An 11,681-nucleotide genomic window follows, 5' to 3' on the forward strand; every position below is an offset into this window, starting at 1 on the left:
TGGGTGGGTTGTTTTGTTTCTGTGAAAGGTAATTACTGGCTGCTTTATTTGTACACTGCCATTTAGATTTCAATTTGAACACACCCCACCCAACTCTACCTCTCTCTGCACATGTTATATCTGCCCCCCCTGCAGTGCACATGGTTTTGCCCAACTGCTAACAAATTTGCTGCTGCAATCAACTCTGAATTAGGCCCATAGTACAAGAGAGATATTTACAATGCAAAATATATTCTTTATTACATAAAAACATATTCAACTGATGCTTTTATCTAAATCCTCTTGCTATTAGACTAATCTTTGTCTCTTCTCATGAGATGTTCCCGGGAGTTCATGTCTGGCCTGAACACTATGATGAAACATTTAGGCAGGAACATACAGATCACCAGAGCCCAACTGGAAGCCAAGATGGCAAATATTTCCATGGCCACTGTGTGTTTTCCCTGAGAACTGAGGGAGGCCGGGATAAAGGACACCCAGACACTGAGGAAGGCCAGCATGCTGAAGGTAATAAACTGGGCCTCATTGAAGCTGCCAGGGAGTCTCCGAGCCAGGAAGGCTACAATGAAACTAATGGTGGCCAGAAGGAACAGATAACCCAGCATGGTCCAGAAAGCAATGGGGGAGCCCTCGTTACACTCAACAATGATGAGTCCAGGTTTGGTGTGTGTGTTGTACTTTGGGGATGAAGGGGCGAGTGACAGCCAAGTGACACACAAGAGGAGCTGTAACAGAAAACATGTAGAAATGATCATGTAGGACACTTGAGGTGTGGTCCATCTCCTCAGCCTGCTGCCTGGTCTGGTGGCCATGAAAGCAAAGACCACCATGATAGTTTTTGCCAAAATACAAGAGATACAAAGGGCAAAAACCAGGCCAAAAGCAGCTTGGCGTAGGAGACAATTCTCACGTTGGGGATACCCGATGAAACCTAAAGAGCAGAGGAAGCACAAAGACAGGGACACCAGGAGAAGACAGCTTAGAGAATAATTGTTAGCTTTCACTACAGGTGTGTCCCTAGAGTAGATTAAAATAATTAAAATAAAAAGTGGAATGAAGGAGGACAGTATGCTTGTCGCTGCCAACGCTGCTCCTAATGGTTCTTCATAGTCCAGGTACTCCATAGGCTTCTGTAGACATTCAGTCTTCTGGACATTTGGCCACTGATCCCATGGACACTTCAGACAATGAACAGCATCTGAAACTTAGAAATAGTGATATTACTTTTTACATTTTGTCACTGAATACAATATGGCATTATGACAGCAAATTACTTTGCATGTGGCAACAACTGTATACACTCACACTGAAACTTTTCCTGTATCAATCGCTAACAATAATCAGAATTAAACTCAATGGGGGTCATTCCGAGTTGTTCTCTCGCTAGCTGCTTTTAGCCCATGGCCCTCATTCCGAGTTGTTTGCTCGCTAGCTGCTTTTAGCAGCATTGCACACGCTAGGCCGCCGCCCTCTGGGAGTGTATCTTCGCTTAGCAGAATTGTGAACGAAAGATTAGCAGAATTGCAAATAGAAAATTCTTAGCAGTTTCTGAGTAGCTCGAGACTTACTCCTACACTGCGATCAGCTCAGCCCATTTTGTTCCTGGTTAGACGTCACAAAATCGCCCTGCGTTCGGACAGCCACTCCCCCGTTTCTCCAGACACTCTCGCGTTAAATCCTGGCACGCCTGCGTTTTTCCGCACACTCCCAGAAAACGGCCAGTTTCCGCCCAGAAACACCCACTTCCTGTCAATCACACTCCGATCACTTCAACGATGAAAAATCTTCATTCGGCCGGGAGTAAATCTACTAAGTTTTGAGCTAAATTACTTAGCGCATGCGCACTGCGTACCATGCGCATGCGCATTTTCGCCTTAATCGCTCCATTGCGAAATTCGGCAACGAGCGAATAACTCGGAATGACCCCCCCATATGCGTAATATTACACAAGAGTGACACATGACACACAAATCACTTTAAGAGAATAAAATTATCAATAAATTAAAAGGACACTAACCATTTCAAAAAGAGGATAATTTAACAAGTATGTTTACAAGAGTGTTTGATACTGTACATTTTTGACAAATGTAATTTAATTGGACTTAAATTTAGAATAAAAAAGTTTCAGATCAATTTTTCTGACACATAGCTGCATTGAATCTTTATTTGACATCATTAATAAAACATTTTAGATTACTATTTGTAGGAGTGTCATTAACAGGGATGCAGATATGTTACCTGTAGAGTCTTCATATCACCTGTTGTATACCAGGACATACAATATGAGTGAACTGTTCTACAGAAATAATATTCATTAATGTTTTGCTCTTAAACATTGTCTGAGATGCAGCTTCCTGATCTCTTATATTGCTTTGGACAAACATTTTTGATTATAGAAACTCCATCCCTGTGATGACTTCTTCCTACACCTTATTGTATTGGGATACAGACACCAACAATCAGAACAATGACAGTTATAATGTGGACACCAGGGGGTAAATTTACTAAGATAGGAGTTCTATTTAAGATGTGATGTTGCCCATAGCAACCAATAAGATTCCAGTTATTATCTTCTAGAAGGTGCTAGATAAATGAGAAGTAGAAGCTGATTGGTTGCTATGGGCAACATCTCATCTTAAATAGAACTCCCATCTTAGTAAATTTACCCCCACAATGGCATCAGTTAGGATGTTGATGTTATTTATATGTTGACATGGAATATGTCAACATCTGATATACCATTGTGTCAAATGTCGACATTCTGCAGAATGCCAACATTTGGAAAATGGTTAGGGTTAGACACAAGGGGGGAGGGGGGTTAGAGTCAGGCTGTGGATAGGTGGGTTAGGTTCTAGGGACAGGGCTAGGGTTATGCTGTGGGATGGGATAGTTAGAAATCAGAGGCAGGGTTAGGTTTAGGCTACTGGACAGTAAGGTTAGGCACCAGGGTACGGTTACGGTTAGCCTGTGGGATGGGTTGGTTAGGTACCAGGGTTAGGGTTAAGCATAGGCTGTGGCATAGGAGGGTTCGGAACTGAGGCAGGATTAGGGTTAGGCTGTGAAAAGGGAGGGTTAGGCACTAGGGGCAGGGTTAGGTTGTGGAACAGGATGGTTAGGCACTGGGGCAGGGCTAGGGTTAGGCTGTTGGATGGGAAGGTTAGGCACTTGGGCAGTGTTAGTGGTAGGCTGTGGACAGGCAGGTAAGACAGGGGCTTACAATATATCTATTTACTCAACTGGACCGGCTCAGTGTAGTGTGTTATAAAATGAACTGGCAGGCATTATAATGTTACATAATATGAGCTGGGGCACTGCAATGTGGCACAGTATTAAGTGGAGGCACTGTAATGTGACAAAATATGAACGAGACATTTTGTATGTCATAATGTGAATTGGTGGTACTGTGTTGCACAATGTGTAGTAGCACCCCTACAATAAGGCATAATGAGAACTAAAATAACCCAGGGCACTACTACGAGGCAAGAAATAACAACTGCTATGGAGAGGTCTCTAGAAGCACTGGGACAGGGGTCCCTTCAAAATGTTGCTATGGGGCCCACAAAGTTCTGTCTATGCCCCTGTCTCAGGATATAACAGCAGGTATGTCACTCACCTGTCTGGTTAGATATCTCTCCTTGTAGACAGGGGACACATCCAAAGCAGCACGCAGGTTGTCCTCTGATAGACTCCATCTTGGAACCTGGAGAACAGCTCTCACTGCAGACTGAGCGGGGGGTCTGGTGACAGCAGACAAAATTTCATCTTTCAAAAGAAATATTACCGATAACTGTGTCTCCTAAGTATTCTATTCTCCAGACCTAGGAGAAACGTAGACTTCATAAAGGCATGTTTATGGCTACACCAACAAAATAACTTACTGTATGTTGATTCACCAAATCACTTCTCTATATTACGGTGGAGATTACACATGGTCTGCCCTTAGATCATAGGAACGTTTCATGGTATAAAAAGAAGTGGCCTGCCAATTCTTCTCCATTGGTGTGGCGGCTCCGTAATGAGTAAGAATTCATCATGAAATCTGGGATCTTTATTTTTGCCCATTGGATTGTCTACGGGGGCTGAAACAGAGGAACCCCTGTAGTCCAAAAATTAGGTAAGCATAAATTGGAGAATGTGGATTAAGGGCCTAATTACGACTTGTACGCCAACACGATGGTTAGCGTACAAGTCCGATGGTGGGGACACTGCGCACGTGCAGGACCCATTCTGTGCTTGTGCAGAATGGGTCCTCCCTCATCACATGCAGTGCCTCCCAAACCCCAACCTGATTGACAGGCTGTGGACGTTTTGGGGACAGGAAAGGTGCGGCGACCGGGTCCATGCCTCAAAACAGAGTCTGGTTCTGGTGATACAGTTATACTGACCATGGCTTTGGACCGACGGTCAACCACAATGATCTGATGGTGTGCAACAGTGGATCACGGAAGCAAATACTCCTGCTATATTATTGCACAGCCGCTACACTGCTCTTCCCTGCGGCTGTGCAATTGCAATTACTAATACGTTTTGTACATAGTGCTATGTCCAATTATTCTATCTTTAAGTCTAAGGGGCCGGTTTTTCACCATCTGCATCTGATGATGCGGATGACAGGTGATAATATTGGCCAAACTTGCACTGCAATAATTGAATACCTCACACGGATGTTTCAATTATCGTATGCAGAGCTTACTAGAAAGCTTTGTCCCTGTGATGCCTCTACGCAGCATCATCGGGGTATTTTTCACAAAAAATACCACGATGTCTTGCTGCACATGCACCGCCGTCCATCGCTACCACCACCGCTGGGATCCCCACTGTCAAAACTACCCCTGTGCTTCAAAAAGCCCCATCCCCCATATTTATACTTACCAGTCCCAGGAGCCGGTGTCCACTGCTCCAGGAGGCTGCCGGACGCCGAATCCTCCTTCTGTGCTGTGATGCCCCGGTGGTGTAAAGTGATCTGCCACTTTGCAGTGTCACTTTACTGCATAGGGTTCACAGCGCAACACATGGAGGACCCTGCGCCCGGCAGTGCTCACCGGAGAACCGATCCCCGGCTCCTAGGACTGGTAAGTATGATTTTTTTCCCTTGTTTTTTTTTTAAGGTGATCAGCTTGTGTGTCCATCAGACACACAGAGCTGATTACTCTGCTGGGTCCTGCACAGCTGGAAAGCTGGGCAATTGGCTACTTATCTCAGTGCTGCCCGGTGATCTCACCAGCCTGAGCTGGCATTAATATCAGAGGGCTCACTGCAGAGATTCTTTACACTTCTTTTTAGTAAATTTGTCCACATTATAAGTATGGGGAATGCGATGTGGGTTACTAAAAAAATTACAATTAAAGGGTTTGGAGAAGTTTTTTGACGAAATCCGCTCCAAATGCCCTTTAATACATTCAGTAAATCTAAAATAATGTGAAAAGGGTGTGAAAACAGAAAACACCCCTTTTCACATTATTTTAGTAAAAATAGTGTTAATAAATAGGCCTCTTAATATCTTAGTGTCTTCTACAAGTAACATATCTAGACTGACAGAAGTTGGGGCTGTGAGACCAGGAAATCTGTGTGGTGACATGCAGACCCTACCAGAAAAGAGAGGGGGCCCATTTCCAGGAACACAGCTCCCCCACCTCCTATCCACCCTGTCATCACCACTGTCTGTCAATCAGGCAGTGGCAAAGGGGAACTCTGTGCAATATTGCAACTTGCAAGGCCCGTTTGGTGCATGTGCAGAATGGATCTTGCACATCTGCAGACTCCTGATTCTCAGTATTGACAGTATCTACTGTACATTTATGACAGATAGCAGAACAAAATCTCTTACTTTAAAGTTGAAATTCTTAAAAAATAACTTTTTTAATCAGTTTATATTGCGCAATAGATAATAAAAACACTCACACAAGGTCTCACCTCTTTTTCCCCAATAGACCACAGTAGCTGACTTGAGTTGATGTTGAGAACTTGGCCAGAAGATGCGACGGGGTCATAACTGCCGACCTTGACTGGTCTTATGGCCCCTTCCTTCAGCTGCCAGTTCACAATGTCATAGACTGCAGGGATTTCTCTGTGATCATCAAAGTAGAAGTCACTCCCATTGATCAGGGTAACGGTCACATTCCTTATGTAGTGCATGAGCTGAAACAAAGAAATGTAATTTGTTTTTAATTTGAAAACTTGGTTTCATTGACAAAGATTGTGTGTCTGAGTTGGTGTGTTTTGTAACTATGTACATGCATTCTTTTTTTTTTTTTTTTAATATACATTTTTATTTTGCTTGTTGTACAGAGATAAAAATATACAAACAGAGGATGCATCGTCAGATATGTATAGAACAGAAATCTGAGAGAACATAGTCTCTTGACATGAAAAACAATTCCAATTATTGTACAATACTTTAGGAACAAACAGTGATAAATTTAGTGTAGATTGGATTGCAAATTGAAGGTTCAATTATAATTATCCACATAACATTGAGACGATGTTAATAACTAGAGATTGATAATGTAGAGAGAAAGAGAAAAGAGAAATAGGAAAAATAAGAGAAATTATTGAAGAAGAGGGAGGAGGATGGAGGAGGGAGGAGGGAGGAGAGGGAGGGTCCAATCTTTATCTTCAAGAGAGGGTCGAAATGGTTTGTAATCGCCTAATCAGATCTGTTAGTAGATCATTGTATAGTGGAATTAGGACGTAAATGTGCAATAGTACGTAAATGGTGCCAATCAGAATTTTCGTAAACTTTCATAATTCTGTCTTGGGTAGACGAGTCTAAAGAGAGTATGAATGGGGACCATTTGGAATAGAATCGGTCAACATGTTTATCTATTTCAGGGAAGGTATTATTTCTGTCAAAATAGAGCAATTGTAAGAGTTTTAACTTCAGTTCTTGTAGGGAGGGAGATGATGAAGAGATCCAGTGGGTGAGAATGATTTTCTTTGCAAGTGTCACAATGGAGGCCAGCAGCGGAATATAGGGGGAGATATCGCTGTTGGGGAGCCAATTTTTAAAATTTGCACACAAACACGCTAATGGGTCAGGGAAAATATGTGTAGAGAATAAAGAGTTTAGGTAGACAATTAGTTTATTCCAAAAACGTTTTATTTTCCCACATTCCCAGAAGCAGTGGAAAAAATTTGCGTGAGAGCTATGGCATTTAAAACAGGAGCCTGAGGAGTTTGGAATCATATGACTTCTTTGAGCAGGGGAAATATAGGCTCTATGTAATGTTCTCCAGTGAACGTCCTGAAGGTAAGAGGATTTCAGAAACTTCATGGTTTTAGAGCTATGTGTAAAAAGAATCGGGGGGGGAGTCAATGTCCGGGATATCACTTCGCCAGGTTAGTGCCAGTAATTGCCAAGGTTTAGTGTTGGAGGTCGGTAATAATAGAGTATATATATATTTTATACGGTAGGGGGAAGAATGTAATAGGCGTAGCAGGGAATTAATAGGATCAAGAGAGTTTTGATGTCTTGTTTTGGGGTCCAGAGAATAGACGTAATGCCGTGACTGTAAGTACATGTAGAAGTCAGAGGTATGTAGAGAAAACTGCGTTTGAAGAGTAGAGAAAGGTATTATCTGGCCTCCTGGGTCGAAAACCTGGGAGGTAAGAGAGAGGCCCTTATCTTTCCATGTGTGGAAAATTGGGTTGGATAATGAGGGATGGAATGACGGATTACCCCAGAGTGTATTATATGGAGAAGAAGATGCATGTCTTGTTAATTTTTTATTGATAGTAATCCAGGAAGAGTAGGTGTCGTGAAACATGACATGGTGCAAAATGTTAGAAGGAATATCAGACTTTTTGGAGTGAAGAAGGGCACTTGGAGAGTATGGATTGAAGAGAGCAGTATCTAGAGAAGTTGAAGTATAAGTGGATTTAGAAAGGAGCCAATCTGAAATATATCTGAAATGAATCGCTAAAGTATATAATTTCAGGTTTGGAAGAGACATACCTCCATGAGATTTGTGAGACTGTAGCTTTTGGAAAGCAATTCGAGGGCGTTTATTTTGCCATATAAATCGGGAGGTAATTTGGTCAAAGCGTTTCAAGTCAGATATAGAGAGGCTAATAGGAAGCATTTGTAGTAAGTAAAATATCTTAGGAAAAATTATACTTTTAACTACCGCTATTCTTCCAATGATAGATAATGGGAGATTTAGCCATGAATCATATAGTGAGGAGATTTTGATGAGGGACGGAGTAAAGTTCAGTTTATATAAAGAGGAGAGATCAGAGGGGATATGTAAGCCTAAATATTTAATTTCTGTTTTGAGCATAGGAGAGAGAAGAGGGGATGTAGGATGAAGAGTGCAAGTATTGGGGCCTTCCAGTTGTAGGGATTCAGATTTAGACATATTTATTTTGAATCCTGCTTGAGCTCCGAAATTATTTATCAGTGAAAACAAATTAGGTAGAGAAGAAGAGGGATTAGATAGAAAAAGTAATAGGTCGTCCGCATATAGAGCAAGTTTTAATGGGATATTTCCGATTTGGATCCCGTGGATGTTAGGGGAATTTCTAATAGAGATTGCCAATGGTTCAATAGCAATGGCGAAGAGTAGTGGAGAAAGGGGGCATCCCTGACGGGTACCTCGAGATATTGCGAAAGGAGTAGATAAGTGACCATTACAATAGAGCTGGGAGGACGGAGAGGAGTATAGGGATTGGATAACCGAGATGAAGGATGAGGGAAAACCAAAAAGATTCATGGATCTAAAAAGGTGTGGCCATTCCAAGAGGTCAAACGCCTTTTCTGCGTCTAAGGCTAAAACGAAATTATCTGATAAGGTAGGATGAAGTTTTAAATGTTGGATTATAGAAAGCACTTTGCGGACATTAGTCACAGAGTGACGGCCCCATATAAACCCGGTTTGGTCTGGATGGATTATGTGGGGGAGAGAGAATTTTAGACGGTCGGCTAAGATTTTTGTAAAGATTTTATAGTCAGAATTTAATAGTGAAATTGGGCGGTAGGAGCTTGGGAGGGAAGGGTCGCGACCTGGCTTCAAAAGAACTTTGATTGTGGCACTATTAAAATATAGGGGAATGGATTTTGAGTTAATTATTGAGTTGAACAATGCCAGAAGGTGTCTATCAATTTTATCAATCAAGAGTTTATAAAACTCAGTAGAAAAGCCGTCTGGGCCTGGAGCTTTATTAGGTTTCAAGTGAGTAATAGCTGAGCGAACTTCTTCTAATGTGATGGGTTCATTTAGGGAAACAAGAAATGTAGACGGGATCTGGGGTAGAAGGGGGAAAGACCAAGGTTGTGGGAGCTCATCAGTGGGTGGAGATGGATTAGAATATAATTCTTCATAAAATGATTTCATGAGAGATGTGATGGATTGGGGGTCGTTAGTTAAGGACCCATCAGGGAGCTTCAAAGGATGTACTAACATGGGGGGGGGAAGTACCTTTCAACATATTTGTGAGAAGCTTCCCTGTTTTATTCCCAAATTTGTGGAACCGGTAATCGACTTTAAATTTATATTTATCACCCATCTGTGAAAGAAACTCATTAAACTGGAGTTTTAATGTTAAATATGAGGATTTATTAGACGGGGAGGGGTGGGATTTGAACACTTGGAAGGCTGAGGAAAGTGCACGTTGTATTTCTAGGTAAGATTTGGTATATTTTTTCTTTAAGGCAGAGGAGTATGAAATAATATTGCCCCGAAGGACCGATTTGGCTGTTTGCCAGAATAAAGAGGGGTCTGATTCTGAGTGTTGATTATTTGAGAAGTAAAAGGTATCCCAAGACGCCTGCAGTGAGTCACAAAATTTTTTAGAGTTAGAAAGATGAGAGGGGAATTTCCATTGGGGGGATAGAGACTGAGAGGGATGTAAAGTGAGAGTAAACCAAATCAAGGCGTGGTCAGAAATAATAATGGGTTCGATGGTTGAATCCGTGACTGAGGGAAAAAGCTTTTGGGTAATAAACGTATAATCAATTCTAGAAAACGTGTCATGGGCAGAGGAGTGGCAGGAAAACTCTCTTTCTATGGGATTTAGTGCACGCCATATATCGATTAGCTGTAAGGCTTCCGAAAAGGTAGGTATACCAAGTTTAGGGAGGCGTTGGGGATTTCTAAAGGTGTTAGAGCGGTCTAAATAATTAGAAGATACTAAATTGAAATCTCCACATACAATGAGATTATCATTAGAAAATGGGGTTAGTTTGGCTATTAACATCTGAAAAAAGGATTTTTTGTACGTAGTGGGAGCGTAAATATTGCAAAGGACCAGTACATACGACTCAATAGAGAGACTGACGATTAAATATCGGCCGTTGGGGTCAATGTCAGAGGATAGAAGTGTGATATTAAGATTACGTTTTGCTAATAGGACAACTCCTCTAGATTTAGAGTTGTATGGGGCTGCTGCTATTAGGGACCAGTGTGACATCTGCAGTTTCATGGATTCCTGGAGAGACAAGTGGGATTCTTGCAGAAATGCTACAGTGATATTCATTTTGGATAAATACATGAGGATCCTGCGGCGTTTAGACGGAGAATTAATTCCACCGACATTCAGGGTGCCAATCTTCAGGTTAGACATTAAAATAACCAGTAGAGGTAAAAGAATACAAAGATCAACCGAGTATCAAATGATTGGATTCGGAGAAGGGAGTAAGGCTTGGGGATAGGGGGGGGAGGGGCATGGGGAAAATACACATATATACAAGAAAATTTGATTAACGTTTGGCATGCAAACAAACTTCCGGGCCAATAATTCAAAATAATAATTGAAATTATTCCAAACATTACTACTATTCCGGGTCAACACTCCAGATGAATTCCCGACTACGGCATCTGGGTAGAGTTAATCTATATAGTATGGTAGAGCTATTCTAAGAGATGAAACGGTAGGCATAGGGTATATTAGGAAATATATTAATATTAAATAACAGATATCAATAAGCGTAAATGTTGTGATAATCATTAGTAGATTATAAGATGGTCTGAAAACGCGGATCAATGTTAGTGACGGTAGCTTGTTAAAATGATTTACAAGAGGCTATAATGGGTTTAAAGCCATGAAGGGCATTGACCATCAAGCTGAGAATTATCACAAGATTTAAAGCACAATAAAACTGTATTAGGTGAAGTGAATTAGGTAAAAACAAACAGAGGTAGAAGGCCTTAATATAACAACATTAAGATGTGAACCTTAAGATCAAGTATTAGAGGATGGGGCGGCGTCAGCAATGTCATCATGGTCTTCTGTAGATCCTTCTTGAAGGTATGAAGTTGCGTCTTCTGGAGTGGAGAAATCTAAGTGTTTGTCTCCATCATAAATCCGAAGTTTCGCTGGGTAGAGTAAAGAGAATTTACGCTTGGAGGACACCAATCTGGAGCAGATTGGGTTGAAGGCCTTCCTTGCTCTTGAAAGTTCGGCGGAAAAGTCTTGGAATATGAGAAGGCGGTTGTTTTCCCATTGTAAGGACCGAATTTTTCTAGACGCAGTCCATATGGCAACTTTGTGAAGATAGTTGAGGCATCTGAACAGGGTGACCCTGGGACGGCCTTCAGCGGATCGAGGTGGGGGACCAACACGGTGTACGCGTTCAATCACTAGGTCTTTGCATGATTCGGTAATACCGAGGAGTGCTGGGAGTGTTGTCTGTACAAAGTGGGATAGTTCATCTCCTTTTACCGATTCTGGTAGTCCTACTAGCC

At 41.8% G+C, this 11,681-nt stretch overlaps 1 protein-coding gene across 1 annotated transcript; it reads right to left on the reverse strand.

The window, feature by feature from the left end:
• Positions 1–293: 293 nt before the first annotated feature.
• LOC134934178 (vomeronasal type-2 receptor 26-like) lies at positions 294–9,332 on the reverse strand. Its single transcript, XM_063929671.1, has 4 exons — positions 9,084–9,332; positions 5,914–6,138; positions 3,614–3,737; positions 294–1,198 (listed from the first exon to the last, which is right to left on the reverse strand). Exons 1-4 carry the CDS (start codon positions 9,330–9,332, stop codon positions 294–296), a joined length of 1,503 nt encoding a protein of 500 aa, XP_063785741.1.
• Positions 9,333–11,681: the final 2,349 nt, after the last annotated feature.

This window comes from Pseudophryne corroboree, chromosome 6 (assembly GCF_028390025.1).
Source record: "Pseudophryne corroboree isolate aPseCor3 chromosome 6, aPseCor3.hap2, whole genome shotgun sequence".
In the NCBI taxonomy this organism is placed as follows: Eukaryota; Metazoa; Chordata; class Amphibia; order Anura; family Myobatrachidae; genus Pseudophryne; species Pseudophryne corroboree.